The sequence below is a fragment of the Coturnix japonica genome, chromosome 14 (genome assembly GCF_001577835.2).
Source record: "Coturnix japonica isolate 7356 chromosome 14, Coturnix japonica 2.1, whole genome shotgun sequence".
In the NCBI taxonomy this organism is placed as follows: Eukaryota; Metazoa; Chordata; class Aves; order Galliformes; family Phasianidae; genus Coturnix; species Coturnix japonica.
Window position 1 is genome coordinate 864,115 of NC_029529.1, and position 25,181 is coordinate 889,295.

Below are 25,181 nucleotides of genomic sequence, written 5' to 3' on the forward strand. Positions count from 1 at the left end.
GCGGGGCGGGGCGGCCGCCATCTTGCCATGGGCGGAGCCGTTCCCGGGACGTGTGTAGGAGGGTCCGGCCCGGCCCGGCTCGGCTCGGCTCGGCTCGGCTCGGCTCGGCTCTGTGTGAGCGATGGCAGCACGGCAGCGACCGTTAGGGCCTGGGAACCGCTGCGTAACGGCGGGAGAGGTCGGCCCGGGCTGTCCCATACAGCCCTAGAGCGGCCCGGCCTGTGCGGCACTATGTGGCCTTTGTGAAGGGAAAGAAGTGACGGACATCAGCTGTGGAGATGCGAGGAAGTCGATGCGCGAGCGGAGCTGAGGCGCAGCGCTGGGAGAGGCCGCCGGAGAGCGCCGCGGGACTGTGAGCGCTCCTCGTCCTGTGCGGATAGGAGGTCGTCGTAAGGCAATCACAAATTAAGCTTAAAGCACAGCGAGGTGTCCGTATCTGTATTATAGGAGGGAACGGCCGTCCGGGAGATGAGCGCAGTGTCCCGCGGCGGACGGGCTGACGGAAGCGTGGCGCCTCAGCTGCCCCTCATGGCGCTGCGATCCGGAGCCCTCACCGCAACGTGCTGCAGAACCGAGCGGGGTGAGCGAGGGGAAAGACCTGTCTTGCGTTCCGGCGGAATGGAAGCAAATGGAGGGAGCGTCTGCGCTGAGCTGGAGATGAGGGACTGGGCGGTGGAACGGGGTCTGCATGAGGTTTTGCCTTCTAACTGCGAGCAGTTTATGCTACGCGTGTCCACAGCAAATCACCTGTAGGATTACATGGTGCTCAGTAAGAGGTTAGTTGAAAGAGCAGAGATTCTTCTGTTTCACAGTAACTTGATTGAAATGTTAATCTTGCTCACGTGATTGTCAATATGTGTTTCTGCAGCCTGTCTTTGAAGAGCTGAAACAAAAGGTTTAGAGGTAGCAGTATTCAACCAGTGGAGAATGGGCAAATTGAAGCTTTGAGTTGCGAGTAATCTGCTCGTGGCAGTGCTCAGCTTCCACCCGTGCTGCTCTGCAGGCTGAATGAAGCACAGCGCCCGAGTGTGTGTAGGGCTGGTGCAGGGGCTGGTGGCTGCAGTGGCTGTGTCAGGTGAGAAAACAGCTTGAGCTTATGGCACCTGGCCTGAGGAGAAGTGGTGCTTCTAGGACCTCACTGCAGATTGGGGCCAGAAGCACAGAGCAGCAGGAAGCCAAGGCTGTGGGACGGCAGGTCTCTGTGCTGTGAGGGCAGTGCCTCAAGGACAGCTCTGCTGGGACGGAGCTGCCTCCAGGGGTAGAACAGCCATTCTTTGGTAAAAGCAGATTTTCCCAGGGCACAGGCTGCTGCTGCCAAGACGTGTTATTGATGGCTGTGCTGACAGCCCAGGCTGCTCATTTTCTGGCCGTGATCCATGCCTGGAATATTCTTCTCTTTACTTTCTTCCTATAGTTTATTGCAATAAAAAGGAAATGCTATTGAGTAAGAATAATTTATAATTCCTATATTTATTCAAATTTAAGTTAGTTTTCTGTCTGCAACAGTGTATGTCATTAAAGATTTCGGAGCGCATACATCTTCACTTTGGTTCAGATTCAGAAGGTAACATTTACCTACTGAGTTAAATCCCCATTTCTTTTCTGTGTGCACACTGGAGCAGCTGCATTTACAAATAGGGGGCTTGTAATCAGATCTTCAAACATCCCATTTTTTTGACACAAGAAGAGTTTGGCTGCTTCCCAAATGACTGAATAGCCTGGGGAGACAGCGGTGCAAACCGCCGGTTACAAGGTTATGTTGTTTTTATATATGAACATTTTTATATATGAACATTAGAAACCAAACCCAAAGTCTGAGTTCCCACGTCACCTGCATCAGTCTGCAGCATGTTGGTATCAGACTTCTGTGCTTTCTGCTACTTAACCGAGCATCAAAGTGATTCAAAGTGGATCAAAGTGAAACAAAAACATATCAAAATGCCAAAACCAGACGGTAGAGCATGAGCTAAATATTCTTAGTACAGTTCCTTGTGTGTGCTAAGGTGGATATAGGTGAACTTCCTCTGGTCTGGCAAAGGGTTAATATTTTCATGCTAGGGTAATTTAAGGGTTTGCTCAGTGGGACTCCATACTTAATAGGAACTGCAAACAGAGTAAGGTGCGGTACGAGTTGGGTGCTAGGACCTGTGTGTGAAATGAATGCTGGAACTGGGCTGGTTCAGAGCCTTGTGCCTGACGGGTGCTGTAGGCTGGGACAGCTGCAGCGGCACCATCTGCTTTTGGTAGCTCACACCACCTGAGCTGCACTCACAGCTTGTATGAGGCTGAATAAGAACCAAGTCTTTAAGAAAATGTCGCTTTGTATTGCACAGTAAGAAATCCACCTTGTCAGCACTCAGTTTGCTTTGGACTGTGGTCAGAAAGGAATGCAGTGAGGGAACAGACACTGATGTAGATACTTGTGAGTGTGCGTGTGTATGTACAAACATAATCTCCAGTGTAGTGAAAGTAGTCTGTGTGAGCCAGCATCCTGGGCAGCACCACCATTAAACCAGCCTCTAATACCTAACGAACCTCTGCGATTAGGGCTCCAGGCCTTCGCCTGGACAATAACCCTAGAGTTACCTGGGTGTGGGCATATGGTCAGAAGCAGCTCGGTGCTCTCAAAGGGAAGCGAGTGCGTTAAGGAAGATGCGGAATGTCGAGCAGTTACGGCAGGGTGCGTTTTAAAACTCTGACAAACAAGGGTTAAGGATTGAAAAGGGAGCGCCGTGCGTACGCAGCGACACCCGTCGGTTCAGCCGAGGCAGCGCGGCTCGGAGAGAGCACGGAGCCGATCCCGGAGCCGAGGCGGAGCTGACCCCGAGCTGTGGGAGGGGCCGCGGTGCTGAGCGGGCTGCCGGTGCCGCCGGCTACACGCGGGGCGGTGCGGAGCCTGGTGCGGCTCCTCCCGGGGCTGCGGGGCGGAGCGGGAGGGCCGTGCGCTGCGGGAGCGCTGCTGCCTCTCTCTCGTTGGGAAACCGGACGGACGTTCTCGGACGTGGGAAACTTGCCTTTATTTCTCCCCTTGTAAGTGATGTTTCGCTCGCTGCGCTCGACAGGCCGGTGGCTCGTGCTGCGGTGCGGAGCGGCTCGCGGTCCGGCGGACGGCACGGCGCCTCTCCCCCCTCCTGGCTCCCTCCCTCTTCCCCCCCCGCCCGCGCTCCGTGTCCGCTGGAGTCGCGCTAAGGGGCGGAGCGCGGCGCGCTGTGCTGCGGCCTGCGGTGCGCGGCCGTGTCCGTAACTGCGTGGGAGCCTGACTTACCGCGTTAGATGCGGCAGCCCGAGAGAACGGAGCGAGAGCGCGTAGTGAAGAGCCCGGAATTTGGGCAAGTCTGGGGAAAGGCGCTCTTTTTTTCTCATCTGCGTGTCCTGAAATGGCAGCGAGCAGCAGCCGCTGCTACGGGCGCACGGCGCTCAGGCCTGGGCCGGGACAGCGCCCAGCCGCGGGGTTCGGCTCCGCTGCGGCCCGTGCCCGGACTCGGAGCGCACCGCAGGGCGCTGACAGCCGTGGGGTGCGCGGGCGTCGGCCTTGCTTTATTTTTTTTGTGCTCTTCTGGTGTTTTCTACAGCTGTTTCTTTGGGGTGGTCAGAACAAGAAGGGCACTGAATTGAAGCTCTGGCGCCGCTTTTGGTTTTGCTTTCGCTGCATTTTTGGTTTCGGTAACGGGAGAAAGAAAAGGCAAAGAGACTGAGCGCACTGCTTTACATCCAGAGTCTGATGATTCTCATCGTGGTTAGGGGTGAATGTGCTGTAGAAAAAGTGGAAGATGATGTTCCACTTAAGGAGAATTTAAGTGAACAAGTTTTAAAACTATGAGAGCAAAATAGTATGTTACAGTGGAAAAAATGCACTTACTGCAATCCTAAACAGCTGTCGTGACTTTTTTCTTTTTCATACCGAGGCCTCTTGTTGCTTTGCAGAAGCAATGCTGCACCAGTTTGAAGACCTGCTTGCATAAGGTATAAAAGAAGATGGAAAATGATGAGCTCTTACACAGTGAACCCAAGGTGGTGGAAGTTACAGCTCATGCTCCCCCTGAGGTCGGTCGGCGGGTCTCAGTCAGTGAGTTCCTCTGCCATTGCTGTTACGACATTCTGGTCAATCCCACCACCCTGAACTGTGGGCACAGTTTCTGTAGACATTGCTTGGCCTTGTGGTGGGCGTCCTCCAAGAAGAATGAATGTCCGGAATGCAGAGAAAAGTGGGAAGGATTCCCCAAAGTCAACATTCTCCTCAGGTGATTTTAATGTTCTAATTCTGTTGTCTGTTTTGATTTCTAAACCAAGCAAAACTTTTTTAATGTTTTTTTTTAATGGTATTTTTAATGTTTTATTATAATGCAGAGTCTTTCGTGCTACCCATCTTTTTTTTCTGAAAAAAAAAAAGGGAAGCCCAGCAGTGAGCTGGTGGTTGCTTGTTTGGTTTCCCCCTTCCCTTTTTAGGGGATTATTTTTTGTATTGAGACATTTGTGTATTTTAAAATGATTACGAATTAACGGGTTGTATTAAGTTAGAATTATTCTCCATAGCAATGGGACTTCCTGTGGTAGTCATTTGTAGGAAGAAATGTGATCTTATGGCAGAAGAAAGCAAATATCAAACTGCTGTCTGCAGTTACCTGCTATCCAGTTCCTGTGGTGCAAGGAAACACTGGCCTTCACTAATAGGTTTTTAATAAGTAGGCTATAGGAGTGATGCTTTTGTTGTCTCTTGCTTAGCATTTTTGAATAATCAGGACATGCTCATAGCGTATCTTAATTCTGCAATTCTAGTTTTGCAATAAGGATTTACATGTTTTTTAAATGAGGGTTTTTTAACTTCTATATTTAAAATGCAGTTTTGAAGTAGTTGATTAACTTCACGAAGTGCTAATAACTGATGTTTTCTATCTTTCAGCGATGGTATCTTTGGTATAAGCTGGAAAACATAAATCTTAAAATAAATCCCTTTTCTGGGACTTCTGCTAAGTCTCAGTGATGATATAGGTCAGTGACAAGTGTTTCTCCCATTAGGGATGTTATTGAAAGGCTGTTTTCTGATGCCATTGAACAAAGAAAAGAAGATATTCAGCAAAACAGTGATGTAGTGCGCAGCTTAGCAACCTTCCAAAAACATGGGAATGACCAGATTTCTGCAGCTCCAAACACAGGAAGAATTAATCCTCGAGGAAGAGGGTTTTTCTCAGGCGTTCTGACAGCTTTAACTTGTGTAGCAGTAAGTTTCATCTGGGTGGTCTTCCATATATTTGATTAAGTATTCAATACTTTAAAGTCTATGAATGTCAAAAAAATTGTTGGTACAGAAGAAACTTCAGCTGAGCTGAGTGAATGCAGCAGTGTTCAGAGTTGTCTGTCAGGAGCTACAGTTTCAATGTACAGCAAATGGAAATTAGACATATGGGCTAAGACTTAAAGGTATTTTCTCATAAACAAAATATTGCAGGGCCCTTAGAATGGAAGATTTTGCATGGCAGGCTCCTTAATGCATTTCTATTTGTATGATTTGATATATTTGCATTGCAGGTAAAGAATCTCCTTTATTTTATTTTTAATTTACATCTAGGTAGTGCTACTTGGGTATCACTGGAGCAGCAGAGAATTTGAAGATGATCATCTTGTCCACAAGGCTGTTGCTAAATGGACTGCTGAAGAAGTGGCACTTTGGTTAGAGCAGCTGGGCCCGTGGTCTTCTCTTTATAAAGAAAGATTTTTGCTGGAGAAAGTGAATGGAAGGTGAGAGGTCTAATTGTCAGGAGCAGCTATCGTCTGAGCTGACTGCTGGGTAGCATTCATTAGGCATGGTGCATCATGAAATGATCAGACTTTATTCCGTAGAGTGGGAGAGTGTTCTGTTGATGTATCAAGGTGAAATACAGGGGAAGTTTTAATTGTAGTTGAAAATGTTAGTAGTAAATACTTAGCAACCTAACTGAATTATTTTCTGAGAACTTATTTAGATACTGACAGTGCAAACGGAAATGATCCTGAAAATAAAATTCTACTAATGCATTATCCACCCTCTCCACCTTTTCTTTCTTGTGAAAATATGCATATGCTGTATGCATTGTTGCATTCCACCCAAGAGCTCTAGGTTTGATATCAGGAGACCAAACTAGATCTGTGATGTACTGAAGAACTGTGTTCATTAATAGCCAACAGCTCATACATTTGCATGCTGAGAGCAGGAAAGAGAGGACTTGAAGGATATTTAAAACCCAGCCTCTGAGACGCAGTTGATTCAGAACATATGGAAAGTGATCCAAAAGGTGATACCTTCTATAAGTAGCTTATTGTTTCAGTATGTAGTTACTGGTTTGTTAGTCATATCTTCTTGGTGAAGAGTCACTATTTGCCTTCTGAATTCTTCTGCCTTTTTAGGCTCCTTCTAACACTGACAGAGGAGGATTTCACAAAAGAACCGTACAGTATAGAGAACAATAACCATAGAAAAGTGATTACAGCAGAATTGGAACGTGTCAAAACTTTAGGTGTTAAACCACCACAGAACCTATGGGAATACAAGGTAAATTCTCTTTACAGTTTACCATCTGTATGAAATGATTTTAAATCACGTATTTCAAAGACAATTCTTTTAAAGTCGAAAGGATTGTTAAGGATGTAGAATTGTCTTTGTAAAAATTGCCTGGCTTAATTTGAAAAAATGGTCTTTTGAAAAATGACAGTTAGAAAAGTCTAAGAAGTGTCATTCACCCTTCGTTTTGTCTTTTCATTGTTTGCAATTTGATACTTTTCAGGCAGTAAATCCAGGAAAATCACTCTTTCTTTTATATGCACTCAAGAATTCTCCAAGACTCAGCATGTTATACTTATATCTGTTTGATTATACTGAAGCTTTCCTACCTTTTATCCACACCATTTGTCCTATGCAAGAAGACCAATATGCAGACATGGTCACAAAATTCTTAGTAAGTACTCAATGCTGTGTGGTTGAAGCATGTTAGGATTTAGTTGCTTAAAAATGTATGATGTAATTATTCATAATGCCATCTCCTTGCAATGCAACTTCTTAGAAAGAAATCTTAAAAGTAACTTGTTGCTTTTACTTTATTATGTAGGACTAACAGCGTTGTGACCATGACATCTACTAAGATTTATTTAAGGTGTTGAAGACTTTAAATCTGTGAAATTGATTCATGAGTATAGAAAGACTTTTCACTGAGAATGCCTTCATTGAAGAAATGGCATGATAAAGTCTGGCTGGCCGTGATGTTTTGGCTAATTAATTGAAAATTGAAATTACTGGATCACAATATTATCTACTGAAAGCATAAAAAAGATTAATTACTGCTTTGAACTTACTGAACAAATAAAAAACAATAAAAGATCAATAAAGGAGCAATGGAAATAAGCCAGTGTTGTCTGTTTACTAGGAAATTATTTAACAGTCTTTTTATTCTAATTTACAGGACCTTAAAGATCCCACTTGGAAACAGTGGAGAGAATTCGTTGTGAAGTATATATTTTTGCCGTACCAGTTGGTAGCTGAATTTGCATGGGATTGGCTGGATGTACACTACTGGACATCAAGATTTATCATCGTAAATGCCATGTTACTCTCTGTTCTGGAATTATTCTCCTTTTGGAAGCTCTGGTCAAGAAGAGAATTGAAGTAAGTCTTACTGAGCTTGTTGATTCCTACATTTAGGGATGTAGGAAGTATGCTATAAACTGGAAAATCAGTCTGTTACTGTTTCATAAGTGCTTACTGAAAATGACAGAGTTGACCAGGGCTCAGGATAATAAGATGCAAGTCTGAATCTGGACATGTAATACTTGCTCTTGAATATTTTTGTTGCTGTGAATACAGTCCTTCAAGAAAGGATTTCTTGAAGCTGGTTTTTACTGACTAGATGTAGTAAATGCAATAATATTTGTTTACCAATAGTTCAGAACTCACCTCACTCTTTCCTTGACAACTGCCTCTTACTGTAACTGGTATTACCTGTCAGCTGAGAAAGGAATATCTAAGAATTCTGTCATGGTATGTTCACAGGACAGTTATTAAAGGATATTTAATTGGACAGATATTACTGCTTTAGTGTATTAATATAACTTAATAATTGCTGCGAGATCTTGGTTATAATTTTTCTTAAAGTTTAGTGGGAGAAATTCTTGCTTTGGAATACATGGAGTGCTGCTCTTGTCAGCAGCCAGGGGGCAGAGCATCCTCAAAAGAGAACAGTCTGTATGAGAATCATCTATGGCAATTCTGGATTTTACCACTTCCATCTGCTGTGCTTTGTTATCTGAATAAATGGAATTAATACTTCCTCGAGTAAAAGGTAATACTGCTGCATTTTAAGTCAGTTTTTCTGGAGTGAAGAATTCTGTTTTTCACAAGTAGCTTAAGTAGGTGTGAAATAACTTGAGACTAAAACGCAAGCTAGGTTGCCTTAGAATGGTTAGAAATAAAGCCTCTAAGCCTCTCCCTTTCCTTTTCCACAGGACTATTCCTCACAGAATGTGGAAACACTTTTGGAAAGTCTCAACCCAGGGTCTTTTTGTTGTAGTTTTTTGGCCTTTTACTCCTCAGTTTGTCTGCAATTGTTTGTTTTACTGGGCCTTGTACTTTAACCCAATTATAAACATTGATCTTGTGGTTAAGGAAGTAAGGCGCCTGGAGACACAAGTGCAATGATTGGCTATGAGCTTTTGAGATGGTTATTTTCTAGAAATGCGTATTTGAAATAAACTTTTTTTTTTTTTTTCTTTTCTAATGTGGTAGTGAAAGTAGATTATGTGAACTTAAAATATATGAAAAAGCCTTGAGGTAAGTTACTGTTAAGCAGCTGATTCCAAATCTGAGGATGGGCATTATTACCCAAAATGATTTTCATAGTTAATAAGAAACAAATGTATTCCTGATTTAGCCATCTGAAACTCAGACATGTCATGATATTTTTGAACAAACAGCACTTCTTTATTCTGTCTTAAAATCAGTGTCTTCTGAAAAGCTACGGTGGTATTTTCAACTTAGTATTTCACACCAGCAATTCATTGCTCAAAACTTGAGTTTGCTGAAGGAAAGCTGAAAGGATAGGCTTCATATTGAAAGTACTTTGGTGTTTTCAGCCTGCTTCACGTGTGACATTCTGCTCGAGAAATATGCAGTAAGGTTGTTCTAAAATTCCTTATAGACTGCTAAGGCCAAGCTTTGTCCTCTGGGAAATATGGTGACTGCTGTTGACATTTTTTTGTTGTTGTTTTGTTCAGATCAGTTTGACTTCATCAACAGCTTCTTTAATGCTCTCCTAAAATCTGTTGCTAAGCCTTAAATTCACATTGAGCTCTTAAAAGGATTATTTTGGATAAGTGACCTGACACTGTAATTATGCCTTACTGCAATGAATGGCGTGTATCTAGGTCTGTGAATGAGCGCTGACTGGAAATGTGGACCGTTTTGTATAAACAGATTGCCACTTAATGATGTGAGGTTTTTGACCCTTCATTATGTGTTTTGAGTTTTTGTTGTTGTTTTTGCATTTGTATCATGAATATGAACTTTAAATTTGCCTACAAATATTTTTTAAAGATTAAAGATATCATTTTAAATCTTAGTCCTCCCTGAAGAAGTTTGACTTATTTATTTTATATCAAAGTGTTGGACATTACCTTTGACTTGTATTTCTTGTATTTGTTCTGCATTCCTTTAGCTATGAATAAGTTTAAGTGGGTGAAGGTAAACCCTTCCTGGTCCTTTAGCTGTTAAAGTTATCAGTTATGAAAAAATGTATTTGTAGTAGTTCTTGTTACTGAGTTCTGCTTTTCTTAAAACGTCTCCCAAAACTATGAAACAACCTGAGCTGAAGCCATTTTTATGTCCTGACGAGTTCCAAGCTCCTGAGCTGCACAAGCTTATGCTGTTGAGTGAGATCAGACTGATGGGAAACGTAGCCAACCCAAACCATGCTGTGACTCAGACGAATTTGAAGTCAGTTACTCCTTAAACCGATAAATACTAAAGAAGAATTTGAGCTTAGTAAAGAAAAGCGCACACCAAGTTAGTGAACTTAGTTTTAGTCCATGTATTCTAGAAAGTAAATAAGAAGTGTTTACTTTGTTCTGAGGCAGAGGAGTGACAAGAGGGAAGGACAAGAAGGAGAAAAATCATTTCCTGTCACTACTGTGACAAAAGCCATCTTTCCAGATTTTAAATAAGTATAGAGTTTTCATAGGGGCTGGTGCTGTATGTTTAATATCTACACAAAGGTTGAACCTCACCACACATAGCATCTGGCCACAGGAGGTACTTTTTATGGTAGGGGGCTTTAGAAAAACATTTGGCAGCTTCACGGTCACATTCACATGCCATTTTTTGACATTTGTCTTCTAGTGATTCTGAAAGAAAACAAAGTAGGTTTGATTCTAGTTTGAAGTAGCAATATTAAAAATACCAAATGAAAGTACAATTACTACCTGTAGTTCCATATATGCCATATAGTCTTCATCACCTTTTATAGAACAGTAGTAATGTTTCATTTTGCTGTTGTAGTTGAAATGCAATAGGAACTGTGCTAAGCTTTAGTAATGCAGTTCTTTCGTGTATTAGAAATTATTTCATATTTAGACTGAGATCCATGCAAGGACTGCTCAGCAACAGTGGATATATAAGCATGGTTTGCTTTAGCAAAAAATCTTCAGTGCCTTTCAAAAGGAACTCTGATAACCGCTTCCTCTTTGGAAAGCAGTGAGTAACCCTCCTGCATGCCCTTCTGGGGCAGAAATCAGGAAGAAATTTTCTGTTTCACATGTACTTTGATCTGTTACAGGATGTAGCATTAAAAAGAATATTTGGGAAATAAGGGATGCAAAAAGGCTCCATTGTCAGCTTAAATCTCACCTCCCCTTGCTTACCACCACTCCCTCTTTATTAGGGAATTCAGTAAGAAATTGAAGTGTGTTTGTGATAAAACTCATCTCTGGCCACATTTCTTGTATAATCTAGTGTTGCAGCTTAGCAGATTTTGTGGTGTGATTAGTTTCTTTGAGCATCAGTTCTGTGACAGATGAACTTATGTTCTACTGGAAAGCAGAACTGTATTGAATGTACAAATGCTGATGCTGGATGATCTTCTCAGCAGCAGAAGTAGCATAAATAAATATAAGCAGCATAAATAAAACATTGATATGAAGAACCTTTTTTTGCTGTTATAACTCAAAACTTAGCTCATTCCATTTTACATTTGTTTCTTGTCAACGCTTCTTATTGTCTTGGTCAGTATTTTAAATATTTTCAGCTTCTGGACTGAAATAGGGACAGAACCTTCACAGCCACAGACAGCTTTACTGTAACTTGACTGTCAGTCAGATAGGATCAGAGCATAGGAGGAAATTAGGAAGTAGAGGGTCTGTGTGACATGGGGTGTGGTGTAACGTGGGCTCCCTCGTACACATCAGCTGTCTTTCAGCTGGAGTGAAAAGGTGTCCAGCGTTGTTTCTGTTTTGTTGGTTTGGGCTGTGGGTTTGGTTTGGATTTTTAGCTGTGGGTTTGGTTTGGATTTTTATTATTACTGAAAGAGTAATGAAAACTTGTTTGAATGGAGTTTTGGCTGCGTGTCAGCAAGTGGGAATTTAGAAGAAGAAATTGGATTCATTTGGTAGAGCCGTGCTTTCTGGAAACACAGCCTACCATGGCAAAGAAGTCAGAAATGGAGGGAAGGCAGGACAAGGGTTTTGCAGTTAGTTAAAGAATGTCTTTCTGTGAAGTCCCTGAGACAATTGGTGCAAGTCAAGCAAACTCACAACCCTAACAGTCCACTCACCACACACAGGGCTGTTGTCCTCACATTCCCAGTGGTAACTTTCTATCTTGGGGTGACAGCCTGCTTGCTCTGCCTTACCATAGCAGCAGTCGTGGTTAAAGCAGCACCTGGGAATAACAGAAATGGGCTTGGCTTAATGCATGGTGTGGTAATTTACAGTCACATATCATCTGGATGGTTTTGATTGGTATGTTTCTATAGGTTGTGGGAATAAAATAATCCACTTCAGCGTGCAAAGTTACCTACCTGGGAATCAAACAAAGTAACAGTTTAATAGGTACAATGAAGAATACTTTTGCCTGTATTATGACTGAAGATGAAAAGTGTCTGCTGCATTTTGAACTCATAGAACTTCCCTTGTATTTTCATTCATAAGAATCTAAAGTGTTTTCAGTTTTTAAAACTTTTTCTAGCATCTCTCTAGGTAATGATTAAACACCAGAACAGTTTGCTGGATAATAACTGCCTTATTTTTCTTCCAGTTATTGATGTTATTTTAGCAGTTACTAACAGCTAACAAGGAAACCTGGTAGGCTGTAGCATATCATCCGAGATGTCTTGCTGCAAACCAACTGCTCTTCTTGACTCAGTGGAAGAACAGGATCTATCAGTGAGCAATTTTGTGTCCAGTCACTCCATTTCCGCCTAAAAGCATCATATTACTGTAGGCAAATGATGTTTAGGTGCTGTTCAGCTTCCCTGAGGAACTTGCCTGCAATAGAGCTCACAGCACTGACTTTTCCCCACTTGTAATTATTGGTTTTGTTTTTGTTTTTTTCCATCCTTTTTTTACTGGTTTTTTTTTTTTTTTTCTTTTTCCCCCCAACACTTACTAAATTATTCCCAGTCCTACCAATCTTCACTTAAACATTCTGCAGTGCTGAGCAGTTGAACAGCACAGTGCCTGTGAAGGAGCTCAGTACGTCCTCTTTAGGTGTAGGAATAAGACTTGTAAAAAAAAAAACAAAAAAAAAACACCCACAAATGTGCACTCAGTGTTGATAGCAGGACTAACAGCAATGGGCCAGGAGTGGGGCTGCTTTGGCCACAGCTTCGTGCCACTCTTCACCTGTTTACAAAAAATAATTTTCTACAAGAATATGTCTTAAATTTTAGAATTACTTTTAAGCCTTTAAAGGATAGAACATGTTTCTGGATTTTTAGATGTTGTCTTATAAAAGCAATAGAAAAAGCCGTTGTCTCCATGTGCAAGTTCATAAATGATAGGGATACACTGAGATGGCAGTAACTATTATTACATGAATAATTTACTTGTTTGCAGACCTAATTCTGAATGTAAGCAATCCACAGTGTAGCTTATAATTTTAAGAAATATTTGGTGAAAGTGTTTGATACTACATGTTAGTTAGTGCTATTCCTGATCAAATGCAGAAGCAGAGTAAATGCACTTGCTTCTGGCTTGTCCTTAATGTTACATAGCTGCTGAAACCCAGCGCACAATTAATGAGCTGTACTCTGGGAAGAGCCTTCTTGTTACCAAGGGACTTCTGTAATGTGAAAATCAGACCTACAAGGCAAGACTGGCAAGCTGCAGATGCTCCATTGTTATCTTTGGATATGTGAATGACCAAGAATTACTAGTTGACCCTTCTTTTCCTGTGTGTTCCCAGCTATTAAAGTAACAACCTCAAAAACTGTATTTAAAATAATAGTGTTTATACCAAAGGCCTGAAATACATAGGCAAAGACTCCGAGAGTGTAAGGTCTGACCACAGCTGCTCTGTGCAGAACCTTCAGATGTTGTTCTGCTCAAATGGTAAGCACCAAGTGTTTTCCTTTTGATTTACAGTGTTACCTGTCTGCTCAGTGGGAACTGAAGTAGTGTGGTGGGGGGATGCATCATTGTAATGCTGAACTTGGAAATGTAAGCCCTTATGTAACTGTTGTAACCAGGAAATTGTCTTCCTGTCAGCTAATGTTCAATTATAAATTAAATTGATGCCAGTCAGTGCAGTGAGATCTAGTACTAAATATGAGGAATGTTTTTAATGCTCATTTTAATAAGAACTTGTTATTACTTTTATTCAAGTGTTATTTTCACCAGGTTGAATTTTGCACAATTTTGTCTTATTTTGAATATTAGTATAGTTGGGTGAGCAGAACTAAGAGGCTTTTCTAATGACTTTTTTTTTTTTAAATAGATTGAATGTTTGAGCTTTTAAAACTTCTCCAAGAAGTTCTTCAGCTCTTGGCCAAGCAGCAACAGCTAGGAAACTGTGTTATACTGGGAAGGCAGTGTTAAAGCCATTTTAATGCTTCATGGTTTCTTAGCACTCTGAATTGTGTTCAAACTCAGTTCCCTTGCTGATGTTAACTAGGCCTACCTGATACTTCAGTCTTCTTACTTTGGCATCTGCAAGCATTCAGCACTTTGCTGCCTAGATAAATAGTTGTACTTACCAGTCCACTCTGTCCTTGGGCCATCCCCTTCCTCCCAGGCCGCAGTAGCATCCGTAACGTAGATATGCAAAAGGAGACCGCCCCGTAGTGCATCGAATGGCTCCGGCTAACTCAAGAATCCCTCTTCGGTTCCTAACATGGGCTTCCCCCAACATGCCTCTATAAACTGTGGAAGAAAAACTGTTTACGTTGTATTGCAATGCTCAGATACAGCCTTTTTATCTTTTTCTTCTATCTTTGATAATGAATGTCAGGACTTCAGTGACTGCTCTGGAATCTTTGTAGTCCTGTTGTGGATGCCTGGTCACGACTACTTCCTTTGTAGCTCTGAAATAACACGTTTCAGCTCTGGGTAATAGAAGAGTACATCTGGGGCATAACCAAACTGTTATCTCTGCAACAGCACTGCAAGAGTTACTTTCACACTCAGTGCATTCCCACCTTACAGAGAGGCTGTAGTGCTAAAAAGGAGCAGCTTGCTCTCCTGAGCATCTGGGGAGATTTGGCTGGAGTTGTGCTGTGGCTGAACGAACTGTGACAGCAAAGCTGGGTGTGCCTGAGTGATAGTCATAACTCTGAGGAAACTCCTGAAGAAAGAGAAGAACGTACAGAGTGTACCAGTTCCTGGGCACTGGGGAAAGAGGATGTGGGAGGGATAGAAAATGGGAAGAGGAAGGCAAGATTTTTCTAAATTCTGTTCCTGTTCGCATCAGGGAATTGATTTCCAGCTTTGGAGAAATTCCAGTCCCTTGTTTAGATCCAGGGAAGGTGGAAGCAGTGCTGGTCTTCTCCCTGGGGAGCTCAAGTGTAATTTCTCCAAGTATGCCACGTAAGCTAAAGAAAAGGAAGCAAACTTGTTATTCTTGCAGTTTCTTTATATTAGAGCTCCTAGTCATCCAGGTGCAAAACAAGACTGCAGTACCAGATGCTGTGGATATGACTGAAGGAGAAGTTTGTTGCAAGGGCGCTGTGACCTGAGTATAACAGAAGCGATGAAGGAGACTCCTGGGACCCACAGCACTATGGAAGTGGTGAGGATGTCAGCATGGTAAGGGTTATATCAGTGTATCAGTGACCTAAAAACATTCCAGAATATTTTATCAGAACTTCTGTGGGATAAAATCAAAGAACAGAAAAATGGAGTGAGATACTTGTACACTTCCATACAGCTTATGATTAAGATGCGTTTTAAAAACATTCTGTGAGGTTTGTTTTTGCAGCGGTTGGTCATTTACTTTCAGGACAGGAATATTTCTATGGGTTTGGTTGTGTGCTCCTGAAAAAGCAGTCAGACTTTCACTAGGCCAATAGTGGGTAACTCATATTTGGTGTGTTGAATGGATCTTTACTGTCTATGAGTTTTCTTTTTGCCATGCTAATTGTGCACAGCTGTGTTGGAGACAATATCGTGGCTGAGGAAAAAGGGAGGGAACCAGACTGGGTTTAATTTGGTGGCTTAATGACGTATATGAGAAATTATGCATGCATTGCTTTGCTATCTGGAGGTCACAGGAAATAAGTACAAGCAAGTGTACAAACATACTCTACACCAAGACAGTTTGAGTCTGGTCCTGTTAGGGATTTCAAAGTGATGGTAATATTTCATTCCTGTGACCATCCCGTATCTGGAATCTTGAGGGCCTTTGCTAAAATTTCAGCTGATGAGAGAAATCTTTTAGAGATGGGTGTCTGGGGAGGAGGGTGAAAGCCAAACTGGGCCCCAAGCCCTGACGAGGTCTGTCCATGTGCTGACCCTGTGTAAATGGGTGCCAGGCACCCACTCTACAAAGTGAAAGTCAAAGGGAAAACAAATGCATACCAGTCCCAGCATTGCTCCAGGCTCTGCTATCCCTATGTGCTGTTTGACAAACTCTATGGTTGTCTTTGTGATTTTAATAACTAAGTCACAGAGATTAAAAACTGTTCTTTCTAAAGAGTGAAATTAAGTGAACAGTAAGGATAGCCTGAGAGAAAGCAGCACTGAGTAATCCCGTTATGTTTGCGTTGCGCTTCATTTCCAATCTGTAATTCTGTTGCCCAAATTGGAGCCCTGCCATGCTTGGAGCGTTTAAACCTCATTGTGCTCCTCTGGATCACTGCCTGTGCAGGCACTTGGGAGCTTGGATTGTGCTGTACATTATCTTGCAAAGACACAATAATTGTGACATGGTATTTTCTGCCACACCTTCCTATATAATTTTTCCTGGCTTTCTGGCTTTGCAATGATATTTCAAACAAAACAAAAAGCCCAAACAGCAGCCCCTGAAATTTCTGTTTGCATGGAGGGGGGGGAAAGGCACTTTAGAAACAGAAGTTTTTGTGGCAGGTCCTATTTCCTGCACAGTTCTTTACTTTGCGTGGGTCACAAAGTTTTTCAGATACTATACTGAGGTACAAAGCTTTACATGATACAAAGCTGCATTAATCATTACCTTGTGTAGTCTGTGTGGATTTTACAAGAAATTCTAAGCCATGCTATCAAAGGCAGAGGCCACAGAAACATTTTTGATGTGTGTATATTTATATGATACTTATATTTAAGATTACCTATAGTGATCGCTAAGGCCGTAGTGCTCCAGTAGTTCAGAGCTTGAAAGCTTGGAGTGAGCAGATTTTCTGATGCATCTCTCAGGTCCTGCCAGCAGTGTTTGCGTTACCACTTGTTTCTTTCTCTGGCTTAGGTTTGTCCACTGATTTCATAAGCCCCCAGGGATGGCCTTTCTCACCCCATCTCATTGTCCAAACTACTGCCATACGAAACTACAGCTTATAGAAATAGCAAACTTCCTTGGACAGATAAGTCTGTCTGATGCTGTGGCACAAGCATTGAGAAAGAGGTAAATTGCCTTTCCCTCCCTTCTCCCTGCCTACAGAACGGGTGAGTGGTGAGTGTGAAGCCTGACTCAGAGCCATCAGGCTGGAGGCAGGCACTCTGTAATGATCGCTGCCACAAGCAGTGAAACAGTCTTTCATTGCTTCCCTTGATGTTCTTGCTGAGGTTTGGACTGAGCAAGGGCTGAAGACTTGGAAGAGGAACAAAGTGCAGAAGGAATAACAGGGGTACGCTGAGGTCAGGAAATAGAACTGGGGCAGCGAACTTAGTGGGACCTTCTGCTGGCCGCATTACGTGAGCACCTTCCCTTGCTCTTTAATCCGGTCATTGTTCTTCCCTCCTCCCCCCGGCCCCTGCTCAGCTCTTTACAGACCTGCTGCAGGAATGAGTAGGGATGTGTGAAGAAGGGCAGGAAGACAGAAGAGAATCTCTTACTTAAGGCAGCTGAGCGCTAGTCTGAAAAAGTGGCTTTTGTCCTGGAGGTGGAGCGGGTGCTCGGTTCAGTCACATGCTGAATAACCAGAACTGCACCTGGTGCTTCTGATGGGGAGACAAGTGGGAGCAGTGAGAGCCGGGCTTTGCTGCACTCTGTGTGGTGTAGCAGTGTAAATAACGTGGGGTTCTTTTGTGTCACTTCAGGAACCTGAAATTAGTGGATGCTTTTCTGTGTGTTAACTACTTAGAAAGGAGGGTAAAGCTCCACATGAGCGTGGAAGGAATACGTTCAGTCAGGGACTGCACTGATGAACACCTCAGAGAATTAATGAGGAAATGACCTGTAAACTATTACAACTGCTCTCTAATAAGTTGAATAAACAGGACACCTATTTAATAAGCAGGAGCAAAAAAATTAAATATTTGCCAAGTGCGTAGTGCATGAGGGTAAGGCAGGAGGAAGGGGTCCTTTAATTACGGACCCACCCGCACCTTATTCATTGCACCCGACTCACTCTGCAGGAGCAGCCCTGCTGCGCTGTGCCCTGCTGCGCTGTGCTGCGCTGCTGCGAGCGATGCCTACGGTGCGGCACAGCACGGCGCGCTCCGGCGCCTCGGCTGGCGAGACAGCAGGCGGCTGCACTACTGCAGGCTGCGGTCTGTTGGGGATACTAAGCTTGTAACGTTCGCACATGCCGATGAAGTTAAAGAGTAAAGGGAGGACGTGTAAAGGGACCTCCAGGGCGGCAGCTCCAGCTCGGTGCCGCCCGGGAGCAAAGAGGCGCGCTGCTGTCCTGGCCGCGCCGGGAGCTCGGGCAGCGGGCCGGCCAATGCTCGGGATGGAAGGTGCGCCCTCGCCGCGTCCCTCTGAGGGCTGCCCGCTGCCCGCTCTGCCCAACCCCCGCATCAGCCCCCGGGGAGCGGTACTCACCGACGGCGAGCAGCAGCAGCACCAGCGGGGCCGGGCGGCGGAACTCCATGGGCAGCGGCGGGCGGACAGGAGGGTATGCGGCTCCGGGCAGCGCTGCCGCGCTCTGGGAGCGGCGTGTAGGTGTGAGCCGGCTATAAAGGGCTGCTCCTACTCCGGGTCGGGTCCCCGCAGCCGGGGCCGTGCTCTGCCCGTCCCGCCAGAAGGGAGGGGCCGCAGCTGCGGTCCCGGAGTGCCACGCCGGCCGCACTGAGCTCGGCGGTGACGCTCCGAGTCGGTCCGATCTGAGCTGCAGCGCTGGGACTCAGCGCTGGCGGAGCGGGGTTACTGGGGAGAGGAACCTGGAGCCTTCCTAGCCCCGCAACCTCACCCTGCAGGGACGTGCTGCTGCGCGGGGCGTCTTTTTTCTTTCCTAGTCATGTCATTTTTAGGTCTTTTTTCCTTTCTTTCCCTTTCTAACTCTTTAATTATTTTGAAGGGCGTTCAGTTGGATGCCACCTTCCCACCGTGCTGTTACTGCCTCTTTCAGTGCCACTTCTGTACAATTTCTCTTCCTTGCTGTGTTGCAGTGATTCCATCACATCTTTGATAACTGCATGGAAATGTTGTGTTCCATGTCTATGCTCCCTGCAGTCCGAGCCCTCGCTGTGCTGGGGTTTGTTCTGGGGTTGGCTTTCTCACCTGTGACATTGGCACCCTTTGGGATAGGAACACCACGAGGGATTAAACTTAAAGACAGCACTTTCTTTCTTTCAATGGGATTTACAAGAAATTCTTGGTCATCCTATGATTGGACAGCAGCCTGAAGGTTGTTTATTTCTTTGGTTTTGTAGTGAACGGTATTTTCACCAAAGAAATGGAATATTTTTTGCATATGTGTACTGAAGAATAATTCTTTTGCCTTAAAATGCTCCGATTTCTGTTTTAGATATCATTCCTCTTTCATCAGAGGTGGAAATCATATGTGGTGTGATTCCAGAAGATAAGAAGCATGCACAGACAGATTGGGTTTGTTTTTGTTATGCTGCTGTCAGTCCCTGCTCTGGGATGTTTGTGTTGGCGCAGAAGTTGGCGCAGTGTGGGGCAGATGGGGAGACACCCCGGCTGCGGGTGGAATATCGATGTGCCTTTGTGCAACTGCACGCTGAATACCAGTGCTTCTATGGCAGCCCAGGCAAAGTTGTGCACTGTGCTTGAAGTAGACGCAATCATGGTGTGAATGCTGCCATCCAGAAGTGTGGTGCCAGCCTAAGAGCTTGAGCTGCACGAAGGGATGGCGGGCAGGGATGGTGGGCAGTGGCTGGGGATGCTGCTGTCCAGCCGTGCAGCATTACCAGCGGTGTGGGCACAGCTCCTGCTGTGTGCCCCAGGGACGTGGGCTCGTGTGCCAGAGATCTGCCATCCAACAAACATTACTGCTGTCAGTGATCTGGAAAAGGTGTTGCTAATGTTCAAATCAAAACAAAATCCATTGTTTTGGGATAAAATTGATTTATTTTTGAGATTTTGTCACTACTGCCCTCAAGTGGGTCAAAGTAATTTCCTTGTTACTCATGGAGTCACACCACTAATTGCTGTTACACTATTTTTATATTGTCACTTGTACATTATTTGTTTACTGACTCTTCCGGTCCATAAGTCACACCCATTACAGTGCTTTAATAGCTCTCAACAGCAGTTTAGTGAAACTTCCAGTAGAGCAGTGTCCTATCCAACATGCCATCGGGTATGACAACAAGAGCAGTACCCACGGGAGCAACGTGGACTGTCTGGTATGTTTGCCCTTCAGGAGACAGGGTGCAATGTGCTGCTGTTGGGTTAGTGCAGCTGACGAGGACTTTTCATTTAGGCCGGCTAATTCTTCTTTAAGTATCACATGCATGTTATACAACTGTCACAAAAAGATCCCCACCAAACCAACAAACAATTAGCGTTTAAGGGAGGTGGCACGTGCAGAAGTTGTACAGAGCAGTCAATAAATGAAGCGCTGCTGTAATACTTCTTAAAGTAACTGCTGAGTACTTTCTATGCAAACAGTTTGAATGGGAACAGAGCTGTCCTGTTGGTATTCTGAGGCCCTGGGAAGTGTTCTGTCAGAACAGGAGGGAGATCAGCAGTGTGCCATTGGGGTTCCCACAGCTTCTCTTTCTGTAGAGACCACAGAAAGCTGGTTTTGTGTGATGGCACAGAATCTTTGAGGCTTTTGGTAGTGATTGTTTCTGTGAGCACCTTTCCTGCTGCTCTGTCATTATATCTGCTACCCAACATGTCGTCTTTGATTTAGAAAAATGCTGGTCTCTGAGGGAAGGGCAGTAATCTTCAAATCACTGCTAAACATCACGTGGGACTGACATGCTCAGCCTGCAGCTGCTGCTGGCAGAAAATAGGCAGAGATGCAGCGTGACACTGCATGAAGAAATGAAGCAAGGAATGCAAGTCAGGAGTTCCGTTTTGTGTGAATTGTGCTAAAAGTTCAAAGGAGAACATCTCATGAAACTGGAGCAAAAAATCTCATAGAAAGAAGCAGTTTAGTTCATGGAATTGGGTTGCCAAGTTAATCGCCATGTTGTATTGCTAACAAAAATGTTTCAGATGCTGAAGTTTATGTATGAGACTTCACATTCCCTTTAAATATTTAAATAGTATTTAAATACTGCAAATGTCATGTTCACATTTTCTGCCATTCCTCCTTTCCGAAGGACCTGGTGGTGACTGGTGAGAGCTGTTTGTCACAGGTGATGTGTGCTTCCTTACTCAGGAATTCTTACTTGATGTGAATTGGAGCTGTGTGAGGGTGGGAGAAGCATTTGCTTTTCAAATATCCTCAGCCAAGGTTGCGTGTGCTCAGTGGTAGTTTTAATTAGGTTGTTTTGAACTCTGAGGAACAGATGAATGTAATTGAGACTTATCATTGTACCAAGGAACATTCTCAGTGTGAAGACATGGGCAAACTTATTAAGTTGGCTTAACAAATTTACAGTATCTGTGATTCAGTTTCTTTATGAGCAGATGAGAATATTAGTCTGTACATGCAGCAGGATAACTGAGTAAACTAATTCAGCTGTTCAGATGTGGAGGGAGGTCTGAAATAACTGAATGCAAGTGCCAGTTATTTGCTTCCCTGTGAGCAGGTGAAGGCGGTGATTCTGAGCGTGGCACAGTGGTGTCTGCGCTCGATGGATGGCTACGGGTGGGTGTTTTTCTCTATTTATTATTTATCTATGTTGCTATTTTTCAAACAACAGAATTAGTTCTGTTAACACTTCGTATTTAGTAAAAGCAGATGTTTTAACTGAGAAATTAAAAAGCATTGACCTTGGTTGAGGCTGATGCGTATATACGTGTGTCTATATAGACATACTCATTACTTAGCTATGATGATGAGCTCTAGTACTGATGATGATGGTAGTATCAGGGTGTGTAGGTATATAAGTCCTACAAAATCAGGATTCTACTATGTTAAGCATGTTATCATTACTCTGTATGACATATTTCCTATTCCAGTGGATTACTGAACTATGCACACTGAACTAAGAAAGAGGGGTGGAAGAAGTTATTTTTCCCATTGTTAGAGATGGAAATGGAAGCAGGGTGATTTGCTTATGGTCTTACATAAGGACTGTGACAGCGCTGGGGAACCACACTTTGATGTCCAGTATCCCAGCTTAACTCCCCAACTGGGTTCTAGGGATCCAGCTCCTGGAGGAAATCTGGTAAAGAAAAAACATTCCTCACTGTGAAAGTATCAGAATAATTAAATCTGAAGAGCTCCTTTCCAGCAGCAACCCAACAGGCGCATATGATTGCTGTATGTGGCAACTGTTTTCGAGTTTCTGGCATACAGAGCAAAATCCAGTTTTGATTTAAGATTACACCTGTCTATGGTATAACCTGGAGTGTCTTTGGAATAGTAAACTTCTGAGTATAGGAAGAGCATTTTGGGAACCATGTCTATAGTGCTGGCCTTGACTTGCCCTTTGGTAGTGATGTAGCCTGTTCCACAGCAATGCTATGCTAGTGCAGAGCTGCACATAACAGACAGTTGTGTGCTAGAAACGTTATTACATGTTCTTGAAACTGGCTTACAGTTATAGTGTGTGCAGATGAGCTAAATGACTCCCACAGCATTCTTTTGTACATCAGTTTTTTTTTCGGTTTGGTTTGGTTCTGTTCCAGATCCTCCTCAACTATAATGGCTACCAGCACAAAGTTCAGCCCGTGCCTTCCATCACCAGGCAAAGAACAGACTGTAAGCATGTTCTTGAAGCACCACGTACATACTGATACAAAACTGTCCTTTTTTATGGCATGGAAATATCATCTGTCTTTGAGCACAGCCACAAACAGCAGATTCTGGTGAAGGAAATCTATAATTTCTGACTTTCTTAGCTCTTTAGTTTTGATGGCCATCTGTATGGTCCAGCGGATTTACTACATGCTGTAAGTCAAGTTCTACTTTATAGTATTTGTACCCAGGCCTGTGTTATGGTTTTGCAATTTGGTTGGTGTTGGTATTCCACATCAGAACACCTTGCCTCATAATGGGAGTAAAGGGGACAAGTTTTTTTTTCTGTGGGCTGCCTTAAATGGGCATGTGGGGAGGGGCACCGGAGGGGAAGTGAGGAAGGGGACGGGGTTGCTGGCCCGGCTCCCTGTGAGGAGACAACGCAGTTGGAGCTTCCCGCCTCCCACAGCTCCATTGGTGAGATTGGGGACTTGGTATTCTCTTTGTTAAAACTCTCTTGTTGTTGTTTAGCGTTATTAGGTTATTAAACTGCCGTTCGTTCTCAGATCACCTTTTTTCTCCTTCATTTTTTTGTTAGACCCAATCGCAATCTCCCTTCCCTTCCCCTCTCCCGAAACACACGTGGCTGCGCCGCGCCGTGCCGTACAGTGCCGCTAGAGAGAAGGGGGGAACTGTTGTTCCTGCTCCCCCGAGTTTGTTCCCACTGTCCCGGAGTGAGCTCTAGAGAGAACTCCGTGACAGCCTGCTTCTCGTGGATCTCAGGGCTACTGTTGATTTTATACCTCAATATGAAGAGATAAAGTGATGCAACTCTTCCATTTATTTTTGTAAAACAAATGTTGAAAGCTCTAGCATATCACTGGAAGGGTGTTTGACTTGCTTTCTTTAATAGATGTTACATCACCTTGGGTTCCTGCAGTGGCTGCTATAGTGACCAGGATGATGGGATCAAGTGAACTCTCACCAAGTTTGTGGGCGATAGCAAATTGGGGGGAGTGGCTGATACACTGGAGGGCAGGGCTGCTGTGTAGATAGACCTGGTCAAACTGGAAAAATGAGCTGCCAGGGACCTCATGAAGTTCAGTAGACACAGAGCCCTGAACCTGGGCTGACACAACCCCATGTGGCAGGACAGGTTGGGAACTGTCTAGAGAGCAGCTTGGTAGAAGACCCAGGGGTCAAAGCGGACAAGTCAGCTGTGTGGCCTTGCAAGCAAATGTGTGCAGCTGCATACAGGGCTGAGTACAGCTGGTAGGTTTGGAAGAAAATCATTTTTTCTCATCTTTTTGGCACCCATGAGAGTATACTATATACTGTCTATAGTTCTGGACTGGTAGAAACTCATGTTTGTCTATTGAAATGAGAGTAGTGAAGGCCACCAGAGAAGCTGATGGTGATGGGTTTGGTTAGCTTTAAAGATGATGATGGCAAGAGGGTTGTAGAAAAGCTAGAGCTTGGTTCTTCCCAGAGGTGAACAAGAGTCAAATAGTAATAAGCTGCAATGTGGAAACTCTAATCAGTCAAATAAATATATCTATTTATATCTAATGAATATATCTATAGATGTACATAGGAAATACAAAGGAGAAATAATATGTACTGATTTCAAAGAGACCTGGCACTCTCGTTGTCTGCTTGTATTGTTTGCATTGCTTTACCATCAACAGCAGCACAGTCCTCTTCATAAATAACTGAATTTCTACCTTTATAATTTCCTGCTCTGAAATTCAATTTCTGTGCATTTGTCCTTGTTGCCCTTATTCAAATATTCTTCCAGTTCTGTTGTATTCTTACCGAGATGGAGGAAAACTGCAGGACTGTGCACAGTAGTAGTCAAGATGAAGATAGTCTTTAGGCTACAAGAGACTATATAGGCTATATCCCATTGAGAGGGCTGAGATACAGATACATCTATTATCACTTTGGGCAACCCTCAGAAGGAAGGTAAGCACAAAGAAGCCCTTGTCTGTTCCAACCTGTAGAATCATAAACTCTTCCTGAGTTGTAGGAAAGAAGTGTTCTTAAACCTAGCCTTCTAATTTTCTACTTCTGTTTGGAATTCTTTAATGCCATATGAATATTTTAACGTTGCAGTAATTATTTCTTCTCTCACAAAGAAGAGCTAAACCCTTATTAGTTTATGGACCATGTGCTCCCTAGGAAGGATTGGTGAGGAACAGATAATCATTGCTTGTTTCCGAGTCATATTCAGAAGGGAGGATCAAGGGGAGACACGCACAAATATAATTATGTAGCACTTCTAATTCATATTTATTCCATACAATACCATACTGAGGGGTTTTTTGTTTGGATTTTCTCTTTCTAATAGCCACCAAGAAAAATAATTTGTCATGGTTTAATAATTTTGTAATTTTGCTATCAGTATTCCACATCATAACATCATAGAAAGCATGAATAATTTTACTGAATCTGCAACTTACAGAAGAAGACTACATCTCCCAGAGAACAACATGATAGGTCACGGGACCTGGACTCTATATTAACTTGGTCGCAGAACAGACTGACGTCTTT

At 43.5% G+C, this 25,181-nt stretch overlaps 2 protein-coding genes across 9 annotated transcripts; one reads left to right on the forward strand and one right to left on the reverse strand.

The window, feature by feature from the left end:
- Positions 1-25: 25 nt before the first annotated feature.
- On the forward strand, positions 26-25,010 carry BFAR (bifunctional apoptosis regulator). 8 transcript variants are annotated; one of them, XM_015876453.2, is made up of 9 exons: positions 29-776; positions 869-3,030; positions 3,925-4,241; positions 5,017-5,218; positions 5,567-5,736; positions 6,382-6,526; positions 6,759-6,929; positions 7,431-7,633; positions 8,470-8,895. In XM_015876453.2, the coding sequence occupies exons 3-9, from the start codon at positions 3,976-3,978 to the stop codon at positions 8,660-8,662; spliced, it is 1,350 nt and encodes a 449-aa protein (XP_015731939.1). In that variant the 5' UTR covers positions 29-776; positions 869-3,030; positions 3,925-3,975; the 3' UTR covers positions 8,663-8,895. The 8 variants fall into 8 exon arrangements, with proteins under 8 accessions (XP_032303633.1, XP_015731946.1, XP_015731939.1 ...); XM_015876456.2 differs by having other exon boundaries at positions 29-352; positions 448-3,030; XM_032447742.1 differs by lacking the exon at positions 8,470-8,895 and adding an exon at positions 22,580-25,010 and having other exon boundaries at positions 26-3,030.
- Positions 8,921-18,593, reverse strand: PLA2G10 (phospholipase A2 group X). The gene is made up of 4 exons (XM_015876462.2): positions 18,407-18,593; positions 14,208-14,373; positions 11,787-11,893; positions 8,921-10,362 (listed from the first exon to the last, which is right to left on the reverse strand). The coding sequence occupies exons 1-4, from the start codon at positions 18,453-18,455 to the stop codon at positions 10,217-10,219; spliced, it is 468 nt and encodes a 155-aa protein (XP_015731948.1). The 5' UTR covers positions 18,456-18,593; the 3' UTR covers positions 8,921-10,216.
- Positions 25,011-25,181: the final 171 nt, after the last annotated feature.